Source organism: Telmatherina bonti (assembly GCF_933228915.1).
Source record: "Telmatherina bonti genome assembly, chromosome: 14".
Classification (NCBI taxonomy): Eukaryota; Metazoa; Chordata; class Actinopteri; order Atheriniformes; family Telmatherinidae; genus Telmatherina; species Telmatherina bonti.
In genome coordinates, this window is record NC_136612.1 from 40,954,051 (window position 1) to 40,972,241 (window position 18,191).

The window sequence follows — 18,191 nt, forward strand, 5'->3', positions numbered from 1 at the left end:
CAATCAACATACGGTATTGATAAAAACAGGAAATGGCGTCTGGTGGAAAGTGGCTTCGTTGTGAGAAATTTTCATCGTTCAAGTTCATATTTTATTCAACATAAATCATATTGCAGTCAATGTGAACAGCTGGGTTTCCATATACACATTAACCCCTCCCCTGTGACCAGCCCAACCCCCCCCCCACATGAAAACCCTCCCCATTTACCCACCCACACCCACCCCTTTACGGCCCCGCCCACCTGTACAAGGCCCCACCCACTAACTTAATTTAGCAGCAAATTCCAAATATATCCAATTCTTCATTTCGCCACCGCCGTGTTTCACTTCCGCTAAGCCCCTCCCACATGCATCAAGCCCCGTCCTCTCCACAGCATTTTAAGGCATGTTTTCTCTTCCTTCACCCCACCCACTCTTAGCCCCGCCCCTTTGACCAGTAACGTCACTTTAAACTAGAAACTAAAGTTTTTCTCATTTTAACAAAAACTTTAAGGCGCAATCAGAAGCTCCACCTTCAGTTGCCATAACAACCGGTGGGTGACGGCAGGATGCTGTTTGGAGTTTGCTGCCAGTTATGTGTTACGACTGGATGGAGAAATGGAAGGGGGCGTGTCATCCTGATCCCGCAAAATAAAAACAAAAGAATCCCGTTTCATTATCTTCATCATCGTCAGCGCTGTGATGGTGACCTGAACAACATTCACTAAACCCCCCTCCCCCCTGCTCCCTCTCCATTGGCGGCTTTTTGCCATCGGCCATCTTTCTGAGTCCAGACCGTGTGTTGCCCCCCCCATCCTCCCACCACCCTGGTGGCGTGTAAATGGCTGAATTCTGTGTTGGAGTAGAAGACCGGAGAAACATGGGGGGTGGGGGGGACAGGAGCAGGATGGGGGGGGGGGGGGGGGGGGGGGGGGGGGGGGGGGGGGGTGAGGATTCTTCTTCTCTGTTTTTTTAAACAGAAAAGCAAGTTTGCTGCTTCCTGTTGCTGCATCTCCATGAACAGAACTGTGCAGGTGGGGGAGGGGGGGGGGGGGGGGAGTAGTGGAGGTGAGAAGCTGGGAGGCGGGCGGGGGAGTGGGGGAGTCTGGAGGACGACAGAATGCCGACTTATTTAAGACATCTCTCAAAATAGGTGGCGCCGACGTATCCGCCCCTCAGGGAGCGATGGACGTTCTGCTCGAAGAGCCGCCGGTTTGTCTGCAGGACTTCCGCCGCCTCCTTGTTCAACGGGTCCTCGGGGTTCGGCTCCTGTGGGGGGGGGGGGTTACATTATCAGAACAGAAAGACGTTCCTCAGTACAGATCTGTGGTCCAGACAGGATGCGGAATCAAACCTGGACCTTTATGGCCGCGCCCCAAACTCTCTATGGCCACGCCCCAAACCCTCTATGGCGGACCACCTAGTCCACCTGGTCTAACCCAGAACGGGGGCGGACCACCTAGTCCACCTGGTCTAACCCAGAACGGGGGCGGACCACCTAGTCCACCTGGTCTAACCCAGAACGGGGGCGGACCACCTAGTCCACCTGGTCTAACCCAGAACGGGGGCGGACCACCTAGTCCACCTGGTCTAACCCAGAACGGGGGCGGACCACCTAGTCCACCTGGTCTAACCCAGAACGGGGGCGGACCACCTAGTCCACCTGGTCTAACCCAGAACGGGGGCGGACCACCTAGTCCACCTGGTCTAACCCAGAACGGGGGCGGACCACCTAGTCCACCTGGTCTAACCCAGAACGGGGGCGGACCACCTAGTCCACCTGGTCTAACCCAGAACGGGGGCGGACCACCTAGTCCACCTGGTCTAACCCAGAACGGGGGCGGACCACCTAGTCCACCTGGTCTAACCCAGAACGGGGGCGGACCACCTAGTCCACCTGGTCTAACCCAGAACGGGGGCGGACCACCTAGTCCACCTGGTCTAACCCAGAACGGGGGCGGACCACCTAGTCCACCTGGTCTAACCCAGAACGGGGGCGGACCACCTAGTCCACCTGGTCTAACCCAGAACGGGGGCGGACCACCTAGTCCACCTGGTCTAACCCAGAACGGGGGCGGACCACCTAGTCCACCTGGTCTAACCCAGAACGGGGGCGGACCACCTAGTCCACTTGGTCTAACCCAGAACGGGGGCGGACCACCTAGTCCACCTGGTCTAACCCAGAACGGGGGCGGACCACCTAGTCCACCTGGTCTAACCCAGAACGGGGGCGGACCACCTAGTCCACCTGGTCTAACCCAGAACGGGGGCGGACCACCTAGTCCACTTGGTCTAACCCAGAACGGGGGCGGACCACCTAGTCCACTTGGTCTAACCCAGAACGGGGGCGGACCACCTAGTCCACCTGGTCTAACCCAGAACGGGGGCGGACCACCTAGTCCACCTGGTCTAACCCAGAACGGGGGCGGACCACCTAGTCCACCTGGTCTAACCCAGAACGGGGGCGGACCACCTAGTCCACTTGGTCTAACCCAGAACGGGGGCGGACCACCTAGTCCACTTGGTCTAACCCAGAACGGGGGCGGACCACCTAGTCCACTTGGTCTAACCCAGAACGGGGGCGGACCACCTAGTCCACTTGGTCTAACCCAGAACGGGGGCGGACCACCTAGTCCACTTGGTCTAACCCAGAACGGGGGCGGACCACCTAGTCCACTTGGTCTAACCCAGAACGGGGGCGGACCACCTAGTCCACTTGGTCTAACCCAGAACGGGGGCGGACCACCTAGTCCACTTGGTCTAACCCAGAACGGGGGCGGACCACCTAGTCCACTTGGTCTAACCCAGAACGGGGGCGGACCACCTAGTCCACTTGGTCTAACCCAGAACGGGGGCGGACCACCTAGTCCACTTGGTCTAACCCAGAACGGGGGCGGACTGGGAATGAAGGAAGGACTTACTAGAAATAGATACTGTAGACCGTAGATGATGGAGTTTATTGTCAGGACAGGTTTCCAGTCCTCTCTGTGGACGACAGGAGACAGTTAGGACCAGACAGGACCGATCAGGATTAGCTTGGACCACATAGGACCAGACATCCATCTGAAACCAGGACCACCTGGACCCTGACCTGAGGATGTTTAGGCAGACGTTTCCCTCCAGGTCGATGTTGGGGTGGTACACCATGGTCTCGCACTTCACCTTGGGGGGGTCGTGGGGGTATCCCTGTCCTACCTGAAAGACAGACTCTGTGAGGGAGGGTCCTGCATCAGGTTAATCCAGAGTCCGCTTCAGGTGAGTCTTACCTTAAAGCCAAAGACAAACTTTCCTCCTTTATAAAAACCCTGCAAGACACAACAAGACTCCGTCAGCTGCTCGTCTCCTGCTTCATGCCACCAGGAGGACCCCAGGAGGTCTGCTGGACCCCCCAGGTCTGGTGGACCCAGAGGTCCAGACCTCCAGGTCTAGTGGACCCACCTCGTCTGGAGAGATGATGAGTCTGAAGTTCAGCAGGTCGTCGTCATCTGGGAAGCTGATCTCACACGTCTTCGGGAGGTTCAGCTCATTGATATCTGAAACACAACAAATCAGCATGATTGATCCAAAATGATTGATCCCCATCTCCATCCCAGCGTGGTGCCGACCCGTCAGCTGGTCTGGCGGGTCCACCTTCATGGAGCCGGTTCTGATTATGTTACATGACATCATACTGTTGTATAGAAAACAATAAACCAACAGACCAGAGGAGGAAGGGTCACGTGGTTCTACACGCTTAAATGATTATTAACCAGATTAATGACGACATCATGAACAAGATTATTAACCAGATTAATGACGACATCATGAACAAGATTAACCAGATTAATGACGACATCATGAACAAGATTATTAACCAGATTAATGACGACATCATGAACAAGATTAACCAGATTAATGACGACATCATGAACAAGATTATTAACCAGATTAATGACGACATCATGAACAAGATTATTAACCAGATTAATGACGACATCATGAACAAGATTATTAACCAGATTAATGACGACATCATGAACAAGATTATTAACCAGATTAATGACGACATCATGAACAAGATTATTAACCAGATTAATGACGACATCATGAACAAGATTATTAACCAGATTAATGACGACATCATGAACAAGATTATTAACCAGATTAATGACGACATCATGAACAAGATTATTAACCAGATTAATGACGACATCATGAACAAGATTATTAACCAGATTAATGACGACATCATGAACAAGATTATTAACCAGATTAATGACGACATCATGAACAAGATTATTAACCAGATTAATGACGACATCATGAACAAGATTATTAACCAGATTAATGACGACATCATGAACAAGATTATTAACCAGATTAATGACGACATCATGAACAAGATTATTAACCAGATTAATGACGACATCATGAACAAGATTATTAACCAGATTAATGACGACATCATGAACAAGATTATTAACCAGATTAATGACGACATCATGAACAAGATTATTAACCAGATTAATGACGACATCATGAACAAGATTATTAACCAGATTAATGACGACATCATGAACAAGATTATTAACCAGATTAGTCATGAGATTAACAAAATGAAACAGATTAAAGACGAAACTAATAAGATTATTAACAAGTGGAAATAAATTATCACTCTTAAGTTGTTCCCCAACTTAAGAGTGAACATGAGACGGATGAGGACCGATGAGGACCTGAGACCGATAAGAATCTGAGACTGATGAGGATCTGAGACCGATGAGAATCTGAGACCGATGAGGACCGATGAGAACCTGAGACCGATGAGATCCTGAGACTGATGAGAAAATGAGACTGATGAGGACCTGTGAGAACCTGAGACCGATGAGGACCAATGAGATTCTGAGACCGATCAGAACCTGAGACTGATGAGGACCTGAGACTGATGTGAACCTGAGATGGATGACGACCTGAGACCGATGAGAACCTGAGACTGATGAGGATCTGTGAGAACCTGAGACCGATGAGGACCTGAGACTGATGAGGACCTGAGACCGATGAGGACCTGAGACCGATGAGAACCTGAGACCGATGAGAACCTGAGACCGATGAGGACCTGAGACCGATGAGGACCTGAGACTGATGAGATCCTGAGACTGATGAGAAAATGAGACTGATGAGGACCTGTGAGAACCTGAGACCGATGAGGACCAATGAGATTCTGAGACCGATCAGAACCTGAGACTGATGAGGACCTGAGACTGATGTGAACCTGAGATGGATGACGACCTGAGACCGATGAGAACCTGAGACTGATGAGGATCTGTGAGAACCTGAGACCGATGAGGACCTGAGACTGATGAGAACCTGAGACCGATGAGAACCTGAGACCGATGAGGACCTGAGACCGATGAGGACCTGAGACTGATGAGGACCTGTGAGAACCTGAGACCGATGAGAACCTGAGACTGATGAGGACCTGTGAGGACCTGAGACCGATGAGGACCTGAGACCGATGAGGACCTGAGACCGATGAGAACCTGAGACGGATGAGGGCCTGAGACGGATGAGAACCTGAGACTGGTGAGGACCTGAGACCGATGAGAACCTGAGACGGATGAGGGCCTGAGACGGATGAGAACCTGAGACTGATGAGGACCTGGGACCGATGAGAAACTGAGACTGATGAGGACCAATGAGATTCTGAGACCGATGAGAACCTGAGACCGATGAGGACCTGAGACCGATGAGAACCTGAGACCGATGAGAACCTGAGACCGATGAGAACCTGAGACCGATGAGGACCTGAGACCGATGAGGACCTGAGACCGATGAGAACCTGAGACCGATGAGACCCTGAGACCGATGAGACCCTGAGACCGATGAGGACCTGTGAGGACCTGAGACCGATGAGAACCTGAGACTGATGAGGACCTGTGAGATTCTGAGACCGATTAGGACCTGAGACTGATGAGGACCTGTGAGATTCTGAGACCGATGAGAACCTGAGACTGATGAGGACCAATGAGAACCTGAGACCGATGAGATTCTGAGACCGATGAGGACCTGAGACTGATGAGGACCTGAGACTGATGAGGACCTGAGACTGATGAGGACCTGTGAGAACCTGAGACCGATGAGAACCTGAGACTGATGGGGACCAATTAGAACCTGAGGCCGATGAGATTCTGAGACCGATGAGAACCTGAGACTGATGAGAACCTGAGACTGATGGGGACCAATGAGAACCTGAGACCGATGAGATTCTGAGACCGATGAGAACCTGAGACTGATGAGGACCAATGAGAACCTGAGACCGATGAGATTCTGAGACCGATGAGAACCTGAGACTGATGAGGACCTGAGACTGATGAGGACCGATGAGAACCTGAGACCGATGAGGACCTGAGACCGATGAGGACCTGTGAGGACCTGAGACCGATGAGGACCTGAGACTGATGAGGACCTGTGAGATTCTGAGACCGATGAGAACCTGAGACTGATGAGGACCAATGAGAACCTGAGACCGATGAGATTCTGAGACCGATGAGGACCTGAGACTGATGAGGACCTGAGACTGATGAGGACCTGAGACTGATGAGGACCGATGAGAACCTGAGACCGATGAGGACCTGAGACCGATGAGGACCTGAGACCGATGAGGACCTGAGACCGATGAGAACCGGAGAGCGATGAGAACCGGAGAGTGATGAGAACCGGAGAGCGATGAGGACCTGAGACCGATGAGGACCTGAGACCGATAAGAATCTGAGACTGATGAGGACCTGAGACCGATGAGAACCTGAGATGGATGAGGACCTGAGACCGATGAGAACCTGAGACTGATGAGGATCTGTGAGAACCTGAGACCGATGAGGACCTGAGACCGATGAGAAAATGAGACTGATGAGGACCTGTGAGAACCTGAGACCGATGAGAACCTGAGACTGATGGGGACCAATTAGAACCTGAGGCCGATGAGATTCTGAGACCGATGAGAACCTGAGACTGATGAGAACCTGAGACTGATGGGGACCAATGAGAACCTGAGACCGATGAGATTCTGAGACCGATGAGAACCTGAGACTGATGAGGACCAATGAGAACCTGAGACCGATGAGATTCTGAGACCGATGAGAACCTGAGACTGATGAGGACCTGAGACTGATGAGGACCGATGAGAACCTGAGACCGATGAGGACCTGAGACCGATGAGGACCTGTGAGGACCTGAGACCGATGAGGACCTGAGACCGATGAGGACCTGAGACCGATGAGAATCTGAGACTGATGAGGACCTGAGACCGATGAGAATCTGAGATGGATGAGGACCTGAGAGCGATGAGAACCTGAGAGCGATGAGAACCTGAGAGCGATGAGAACCTGAGAGCGATGAGGAACTGAGACCGATGAGGACCTGAGACCGATGAGGACCTGAGACCGATGAGAATCTGAGACTGATGAGGACCTGAGACCGATGAGAACCTGAGACGGATGAGGGCCTGAGACGGATGAGAACCTGAGACTGATGAGGACCTGGGACCGATGAGAAACTGAGACTGATGAGGACCAATGAGATTCTGAGACCGATGAGAACCTGAGACCGATGAGGACCTGAGACCGATGAGAACCTGAGACCGATGAGAACCTGAGACCGATGAGAACCTGAGACCGATGAGGACCTGAGACTGATGAGGACCTGAGACCGATGAGGACCTGAGACCGATGAGAACCTGAGACCAATGAGAACCTGAGACTGATGAGGATCTGTGAGAACCTGAGACCGATGAGGACCTGAGACCGATGAGAAAATGAGACTGATGAGGACCTGTGAGAACCTGAGACCGATGAGAACCTGAGACTGATGGGGACCAATTAGAACCTGAGGCCGATGAGATTCTGAGACCGATGAGAACCTGAGACTGATGAGAACCTGAGACTGATGGGGACCAATGAGAACCTGAGACCGATGAGATTCTGAGACCGATGAGAACCTGAGACTGATGAGGACCAATGAGAACCTGAGACCGATGAGATTCTGAGACCGATGAGAACCTGAGACTGATGAGGACCGATGAGAACCTGAGACCGATGAGGACCTGAGACCGATGAGGACCTGTGAGGACCTGAGACCGATGAGGACCTGAGACCGATGAGGACCTGAGACCGATAAGAATCTGAGACTGATGAGGACCTGAGACCGATGAGAATCTGAGATGGATGAGGACCTGAGAGCGATGAGAACCTGAGAGCGATGAGAACCTGAGAGCGATGAGAACCTGAGAGCGATGAGGAACTGAGACCGATGAGGACCTGAGACCGATGAGGACCTGAGACCGATGAGAACCTGAGACGGATGAGGGCCTGAGACGGATGAGAACCTGAGACTGGTGAGGACCTGAGACCGATGAGAACCTGAGACGGATGAGGGCCTGAGACGGATGAGAACCTGAGACTGATGAGGACCTGGGACCGATGAGAAACTGAGACTGATGAGGACCAATGAGATTCTGAGACCGATGAGAACCTGAGACCGATGAGGACCTGAGACCGATGAGAACCTGAGACCGATGAGAACCTGAGACCGATGAGGACCTGAGACCGATGAGAACCTGAGACCGATGAGGACCTGAGACCGATGAGGACCTGAGACCGATGAGAACCTGAGACCGATGAGACCCTGAGACCGATGAGACCCTGAGACCGATGAGGACCTGTGAGGACCTGAGACCGATGAGAACCTGAGACTGATGAGGACCTGTGAGATTCTGAGACCGATTAGGACCTGAGACTGATGAGGACCTGTGAGATTCTGAGACCGATGAGAACCTGAGACTGATGAGGACCAATGAGAACCTGAGACCGATGAGATTCTGAGACCGATGAGGACCTGAGACTGATGAGGACCTGAGACTGATGAGGACCTGAGACTGATGAGGACCGATGAGAACCTGAGACCGATGAGGACCTGAGACCGATGAGGACCTGAGACCGATGAGGACCTGAGACCGATGAGAACCGGAGAGCGATGAGAACCGGAGAGTGATGAGAACCGGAGAGCGATGAGGACCTGAGACCGATGAGGACCTGAGACCGATAAGAATCTGAGACTGATGAGGACCTGAGACCGATGAGAACCTGAGATGGATGAGGACCTGAGACCGATGAGAACCTGAGACTGATGAGGATCTGTGAGAACCTGAGACCGATGAGGACCTGAGACCGATGAGAAAATGAGACTGATGAGGACCTGTGAGAACCTGAGACCGATGAGAACCTGAGACTGATGGGGACCAATTAGAACCTGAGGCCGATGAGATTCTGAGACCGATGAGAACCTGAGACTGATGAGAACCTGAGACTGATGGGGACCAATGAGAACCTGAGACCGATGAGATTCTGAGACCGATGAGAACCTGAGACTGATGAGGACCAATGAGAACCTGAGACCGATGAGATTCTGAGACCGATGAGAACCTGAGACTGATGAGGACCTGAGACTGATGAGGACCTGAGACCGATGAGGACCTGTGAGGACCTGAGACCGATGAGGACCTGAGACCGATGAGGACCTGAGACCGATGAGGACCTGAGACCGATGAGAATCTGAGACTGATGAGGACCTGAGACCGATGAGGACCTGAGATGGATGAGGACCTGAGAGCGATGAGAACCTGAGAGCGATGAGAACCTGAGAGCGATGAGAACCTGAGAGCGATGAGGACCTGAGACCGATGAGGACCTGAGACCGATGAGAATCTGAGACTGATGAGGACCTGAGACCGATGAGAACCTGAGACGGATGAGGGCCTGAGACGGATGAGAACCTGAGACTGATGAGGACCTGGGACCGATGAGAAACTGAGACTGATGAGGACCAATGAGATTCTGAGACCGATGAGAACCTGAGACCGATGAGGACCTGAGACCGATGAGAACCTGAGACCGATGAGAACCTGAGACCGATGAGAACCTGAGACCGATGAGGACCTGAGACTGATGAGGACCTGAGACCGATGAGGACCTGAGACCGATGAGAACCTGAGACCAATGAGAACCTGAGACTGATGAGGATCTGTGAGAACCTGAGACCGATGAGAAAATGAGACTGATGAGGACCTGTGAGAACCTGAGACCGATGAGAACCTGAGACTGATGGGGACCAATTAGAACCTGAGGCCGATGAGATTCTGAGACCGATGAGAACCTGAGACTGATGAGAACCTGAGACTGATGGGGACCAATGAGAACCTGAGACCGATGAGATTCTGAGACCGATGAGAACCTGAGACTGATGAGGACCAATGAGAACCTGAGACCGATGAGATTCTGAGACCGATGAGAACCTGAGACTGATGAGGACCGATGAGAACCTGAGACCGATGAGGACCTGAGACCGATGAGGACCTGTGAGGACCTGAGACCGATGAGGACCTGAGACCGATGAGGACCTGAGACCGATAAGAATCTGAGACTGATGAGGACCTGAGACCGATGAGAATCTGAGATGGATGAGGACCTGAGAGCGATGAGAACCTGAGAGCGATGAGAACCTGAGAGCGATGAGAACCTGAGAGCGATGAGGAACTGAGACCGATGAGGACCTGAGACCGATGAGGACCTGAGACCGATGAGAATCTGAGACTGATGAGGACCTGAGACCGATGAGAACCTGAGACGGATGAGGGCCTGAGACGGATGAGAACCTGAGACTGATGAGGACCTGGGACCGATGAGAAACTGAGACTGATGAGGACCAATGAGATTCTGAGACCGATGAGAACCTGAGACCGATGAGGACCTGAGACCGATGAGAACCTGAGACCGATGAGAACCTGAGACCGATGAGGACCTGAGACCGATGAGGACCTGAGACTGATGAGGACCTGAGACCGATGAGGACCTGAGACCGATGAGAACCTGAGACCAATGAGAACCTGAGACCAATGAGAACCTGAGACCGATGAGAACCTGAGACCGATGAGACCCTGAGACCGATGAGACCCTGAGACCGATGAGGACCTGTGAGGACCTGAGACCGATGAGAACCTGAGACTGATGAGGACCTGTGAGATTCTGAGACCGATTAGGACCTGAGACTGATGAGGACCTGTGAGAACCTGAGACCGATGAGATTCTGAGACCGATGAGGACCTGAGACTGATGAGGACCTGAGACTGATGAGGATCTGTGAGAACCTGAGACCGATGAGGACCTGAGACCGATGAGAACCTGAGATGGATGAGGACCTGTGAGAACCTGAGACCGATGAGAACCTGAGACCGATGAGAACCTGAGACTGATGAGATTCTGAGACCGATGAGAACCTGAGACTGATGAGGACCTGAGACTGATGAGGACCAGAGACTGATGAGGACCGATGAGAACCTGAGACCGATGAGGACCTGAGACCGATGAGGACCTGTGAGGACCTGAGACCGATGAGGACCTGAGACCGATGAGAACCTGAGAGCGATGAGGACCTGAGACCGATGAGGACCTGAGACCGATGAGAATCTGAGACTGATGAGGACGTGAGACCGATGAGGACCTGAGATGGATGAGGACCTGAGACCGATGAGAACCTGAGACTGATGAGGATCTGTGAGAACCTGAGACCGATGAGGACCTGAGACCGATGAGAAAATGAGACTGATGAGGACCTGTGAGAACCTGAGACCGATGAGAACCTGACACCGATGAGAACCTGAGACTGATGGGGACCAATGAGAACCTGAGACCGATGAGATTCTGAGACCGATGAGAACCTGAGACCGATGAGGACCAATGAGAACCTGAGACCGATGAGATTCTGAGACCGATGAGAACCTGAGACTGATGAGGACCTGAGACTGATGAGGACCGATGAGAACCTGAGACCGATGAGGACCTGTGAGAACCTGAGACCGATGAGGACCTGTGAGGACCTGAGACCGATGAGGACCTGAGACCGATGAGGACCTGAGACCGATGAGAACCTGAGACTGATGGGGACCAATGAGAACCTGAGACCGGTGAGATTCTGAGACCGATGAGAACCTGAGACTGATGAGAATCTGAGACCGATGAGAACCTGAGACTGATGAGGACCAATGAGATTCTGAGACCGATGAGAACCTGAGACTGATGAGGACCTGAGACCGATGAGAACCTGAGACTGGTGAGGACCTGAGACAGATGAGAACCTGAGACGGATGAGGGCCTGAGACGGATGAGAACCTGAGACTGATGAGGACCTGGGACCGATGAGAAACTGAGACTGATGAGGACCAATGAGATTCTGAGACCGATGAGAACCTGAGACTGATGAGGACCTGAGACCGATGAGAACCTGAGACCGATGAGAACCTGAGACCGATGAGGACCTGAGACCGATGAGAACCTGAGACTGATGAGGACCTGAGACCGATGAGGACCTGAGACCGATGAGAACCTGAGACTGATGAGGACCTGAGACCAATGAGAACCTGAGACCGATGAGAACCTGAGACCGATGAGACCCTGAGACCGATGAGACCCTGAGACCGATGAGGACCTGTGAGGACCTGAGACCGATGAGAACCTGAGACTGATGAGGACCTGTGAGATTCTGAGACCGATTAGGACCTGAGACTGATGAGGACCTGTGAGATTCTGAGACCGATGAGAACCTGAGACTGATGAGGACCAATGAGAACCTGAGACCGATGAGATTCTGAGACCGATGAGGACCTGAGACTGATGAGGACCTGAGACTGATGAGGACCTGAGACTGATGAGGACCGATGAGAACCTGAGACCGATGAGGACCTGAGACCGATGAGGACCTGAGACCGATGAGAACCGGAGAGCGATGAGAACCGGAGAGCGATGAGGACCTGAGACCGATGAGGACCTGAGACCGATAAGAATCTGAGACTGATGAGGACCTGAGACCGATGAGAACCTGAGATGGATGAGGACCTGAGACCGATGAGAACCTGAGACTGATGAGGATCTGTGAGAACCTGAGACCGATGAGGACCTGAGACCGATGAGAAAATGAGACTGATGAGGACCTGTGAGAACCTGAGACCGATGAGAACCTGAGACTGATGGGGACCAATTAGAACCTGAGGCCGATGAGATTCTGAGACCGATGAGAACCTGAGACTGATGAGGACCTGTGAGGACCTGAGACCGATGAGGACCTGAGACCGATGAGGACCTGAGACCGATGAGGACCTGAGACTGATGGGGACCAATGAGAACCTGAGACCGATGAGATTCTGAGACCGATGAGAACCTGAGACTGATGAGGACCAATGAGAACCTGAGACCGATGAGATTCTGAGACCGATGAGAACCTGAGACTGATGAGGACCTGAGACTGATGAGGACCGATGAGAACCTGAGACCGATGAGGACCTGAGACCGATGAGGACCTGTGAGGACCTGAGACCGATGAGGACCTGAGACCGATGAGGACCTGAGACCGTTGAGAATCTGAGATGGATGAGGACCTGAGAGCGATGAGAACCTGAGAGCGATGAGAACCTGAGAGCGATGAGAACCTGAGAGCGATGAGGAACTGAGACCGATGAGGACCTGAGACGGATGAGAATCTGAGACTGATGAGGACCTGAGACCGATGAGAACCTGAGACGGATGAGGGCCTGAGACGGATGAGAACCTGAGACTGATGAGGACCTGGGACCGATGAGAAACTGAGACTGATGAGGACCAATGAGATTCTGAGACCGATGAGAACCTGAGACCGATGAGGACCTGAGACCGATGAGAACCTGAGATGGATGAGGACCTGTGAGAACCTGAGACCGATGAGAACCTGAGACCGATGAGAACCTGAGACTGATGAGATTCTGAGACCGATGAGAACCTGAGACTGATGAGGACCAGAGACTGATGAGGACCGATGAGAACCTGAGACCGATGAGAAACTGAGACTGATGAGGACCAATGAGATTCTGAGACCGATGAGAACCTGAGACCGATGAGGACCTGAGACCGATGAGAACCTGAGATGGATGAGGACCTGTGAGAACCTGAGACCGATGAGAACCTGAGACCGATGAGAACCTGAGACTGATGAGATTCTGAGACCGATGAGAACCTGAGACTGATGAGGACCTGAGACTGATGAGGACCAGAGACTGATGAGGACCGATGAGAACCTGAGACCGATGAGGACCTGAGACCGATGAGGACCTGTGAGGACCTGAGACCGATGAGGACCTGAGACCGATGAGAACCTGAGAGCGATGAGAACCTGAGAGCGATGAGGACCTGAGAGCGATGAGGACCTGAGACCGATGAGGACCTGAGACCGATGAGAATCTGAGACTGATGAGGACGTGAGACCGATGAGAACCTGAGATGGATGAGGACATGAGACCGATGAGAACCTGAGACTGATGAGGATCTGTGAGAACCTGAGACCGATGAGGACCTGAGACCGATGAGAAAATGAGACTGATGAGGACCTGTGAGAACCTGAGACCGATGAGAACCTGACACCGATGAGAACCTGAGACTGATGGGGACCAATGAGAACCTGAGACCGATGAGATTCTGAGACCGATGAGAACCTGAGACCGATGAGGACCAATGAGAACCTGAGACCGATGAGATTCTGAGACCGATGAGAACCTGAGACTGATGAGGACCTGAGACTGATGAGGACCGATGAGAACCTGAGACCGATGAGGACCTGAGACCGATGAGGACCTGTGAGGACCTGAGACCGATGAGGACCTGAGACCGATGAGAATCTGAGACTGATGAGGACGTGAGACCGATGAGAACCTGAGATGGATGAGGACATGAGACCGATGAGAACCTGAGACTGATGAGGATCTGTGAGAACCTGAGACCGATGAGGACCTGAGACCGATGAGAAAATGAGACTGATGAGGACCTGTGAGAACCTGAGACCGATGAGAACCTGAGACAGATGAGGACCTGAGACAGATGAGGACCTGAGACCGATGAGGACCTGAGACCGATGAGAACCTGAGACCGATGAGGGACTGAGACGGATGAGGACCTGAGACGGATGAGGACCTGAGACGGATGAGGACCTGAGACCGATGAGAACCTGAGACGGATGAGAACCTGAGACGGATGAGGGACTGAGACGGATGAGGGCCTGAGACGGATGAGAACCTGAGACTGGTGAGGACCTGAGACCGATGAGAACCTGAGACGGATGAGGGCCTGAGACGGATGAGAACCTGAGACTGATGAGGACCTGACACTGATGAGGACCTGACACTGATGAGGACCAATGAGATTCTGAGACCGATGAGAACCTGAGACTGATGAGGACCTGAGACCGATGAGAACCTGAGAGTGATGAGACCGATGAGGACCTGAGACCGATGAGAACCTGAGACCGATGAGAACCTGAGACCGATGAGAACCTGAGACCGATAAGGACCTGAGACCGATGAGGACCTGAGACCGATGAGAACCTGAGACCGATGAGAACCTGAGACCGATGAGAACCTGAGACCGATAAGGACCTGAGACCGATGAGGACCTGAGACCGATGAGGACCAATGAGACCCTGAGACCGATGAGAACCTGAGACCGATGAGGACCTGAGACCGATGAGGACCTGAGACAGATGAGGACCTGAGACAGATGAGGACCTGAGACCGATGAGGACCTGAGACCGATGAGAACCTGAGACCGATGAGGGACTGAGACGGATGAAGGCCTGAGACGGATGAGAACCTGAGACTGGTGAGGACCTGAGACCGATGAGAACCTGAGACGGATGAGGGCCTGAGACCGATGAGAACCTGAGACCGATGAGAACCTGAGACCGATGAGAACCTGAGACCGATGAGGACCTGAGATCGATGAGGATCCATGAGACCGATGAGGACCGATGAGAACCTGACAGCGGCGAGGACCGATGAGGACCGGTAAGACAATGAGGACCTGAGACCAATGAGACCGGTGAGGACCTGAGATCGATAAGGACTGATGAGGACCTGCGAGGACCTGAGACCGATGAGGACCTGAGACCGATGAGAACCTGAGACCGATGAGGACCTGAGACCGATGAGGACCTGAGACCGGTGAGGACCTGAGACCGATGAGGATCCATGAGACCGATGAGGACCGATGAGAACCTGACAGCGGTGAGGACCGATGAGGACCTGAGACCGGTGAGGACCTGAGATCGATGAGGACCAATGAGATTCTGAGACCGATGAGAACCTGAGACCAATGAGAACCTGAGACGGATGAGAACCTGAGACGGATGAGGACCTGAGACGGATGAGAAGCTGAGACGGATGAGGACCTGAGACGGATGAGGACCTGAGACGGATGAGAACCTGAGACGGATGAGGGCCTGAGACGGATGAGAACCTGAGACCGGTGAGGACCTGAGACCGATGAGAACCTGAGACGGATGAGGGCCTGAGACGGATGAGACCGGTGAGGACCTGAGATCGATGAGGACCAATGAGATTCTGAGACCGATGAGAACCTGAGACCAATGAGAACCTGAGACGGATGAGAACCTGAGACGGATGAGAACCTGAGACGGATGAGGACCTGAGACGGATGAGGACCTGAGACCGATGAGAACCTGAGACGGATGAGGGACTGAGACGGATGAGGGCCTGAGACGGATGAGAACCTGAGACGGATGAGAACCTGAGACTGGTGAGGACCTGAGACCAATGAGAACCTGAGACGGATGAGGGCCTGAGACGGATGAGGACCTGAGACTGATGAGGACCTGAGACTGATGAGGACCAATGAGATTCTGAGACCGATGAGGACCTGAGACTGATGAGACCGATGAGGACCTGAGACCGATGAGAACCTGAGACTGATGAGACCTGAGACCGATGAGAACCTGAGACGGATGAGAACCTGAGACCGATGAGAACCTGAGACGGATGAGAACCTGAGACGGATGAGGACCTGAGACAGATGAGGACCTGAGACCGGTGAGGACCTGAGACCGATGAGAACCTGAGACGGATGAGGGCCTGAGACGGATGAGACCGGTGAGGACCTGAGATCGATGAGGACCAATGAGATTCTGAGACCAATGAGAACCTGAGACCGATGAGAACCTGAGACGGATGAGAACCTGAGACGGATGAGAACCTGAGACGGATGAGAACCTGAGACGGATGAGGACCTGAGACGGATGAGGACCTGAGACCGATGAGAACCTGAGACGGATGAGGGACTGAGACGGATGAGGGCCTGAGACGGATGAGAACCTGAGACGGATGAGAACCTGAGACTGGTGAGGACCTGAGACCAATGAGAACCTGAGACGGATGAGGGCCTGAGACGGATGAGGACCTGAGACTGATGAGGACCTGAGACTGATGAGGACCTGAGACTGATGAGGACCAATGAGATTCTGAGACCGATGAGGACCTGAGACCGATGAGGACCTGAGACCGATAAGAACCTGAGACTGATGAGACCGATGAGGACCTGAGACCGATGAGAACCTGAGACTGATGAGACCGATGAGGACTTGAGACCGATGAGAACCTGAGACGGATGAGAACCTGAGACCGATGAGAACCTGAGACGGATGAGAACCTGAGACGGATGAGGACCTGAGACGGATGAGGACCTGAGACCGATGAGAACCTGAGACTGGTGAGGACCTGAGACCAATGAGGACCTGAGACCAATGAGAACCTGAGACGGATGAGGGCCTGAGACGGATGAGGGCCTGAGACTGATGAGGACCTGAGACTGATGAGGACCTGAGACTGATGAGGACCAATGAGATTCTGAGACCGATGAGAACCTGAGACTGATGAGGACCTGAGACCGATGAGAACCTGAGACCGATGAGAACCTGAGACCGATGAGAACCTGAGACGGATGAGAACCTGAGACGGATGAGGACCTGAGACGGATGAGAACCTGAGACGGATGAGGGACTGAGACGGATGAGGGCCTGAGACTGATGAGGACCTGAGACCGATGAGAACCTGAGACTGATGAGACCGATGAGGACCTGAGACCGATGAGAACCTGAGACCGATGAGAACCTGAGACCGATGAGAACCTGAGACCGATGAGAACCTGAGACCGATAAGGACCTGAGACCGATAAGGACCTGAGACCGATGAGGACCTGAGACCGATGAGGACCAATGAGACCCTGAGACCGATGAGGACCTGAGACCGATGAGGACCTGAGACCAATGAGGACCTGAGACGGATGAGGGACTGAGACCGATGAGAACCTGAGACCGAT

At 52.9% G+C, this 18,191-nt stretch overlaps 1 protein-coding gene across 1 annotated transcript in view; it reads right to left on the bottom strand.

Annotated features, from left to right (window-relative positions):
* Positions 1–393: 393 nt before the first annotated feature.
* ube2m (ubiquitin conjugating enzyme E2 M) overlaps positions 394–18,191 on the bottom strand; it is a 41,814-nt gene continuing 24,016 nt past the window's right edge. Inside the window, exons 2-6 of the mRNA XM_079252526.1 lie at positions 3,418–3,512; positions 3,246–3,284; positions 3,071–3,174; positions 2,901–2,964; positions 394–1,248 (exon numbers count right to left, since the gene is read on the bottom strand). Coding sequence (XP_079108652.1) covers positions 1,108–1,248; positions 2,901–2,964; positions 3,071–3,174; positions 3,246–3,284; positions 3,418–3,512 — 443 coding nt within the window. The 3' untranslated portion in view covers positions 394–1,107. The remainder of the gene's footprint in view (positions 1,249–2,900; positions 2,965–3,070; positions 3,175–3,245; positions 3,285–3,417; positions 3,513–18,191) is intronic.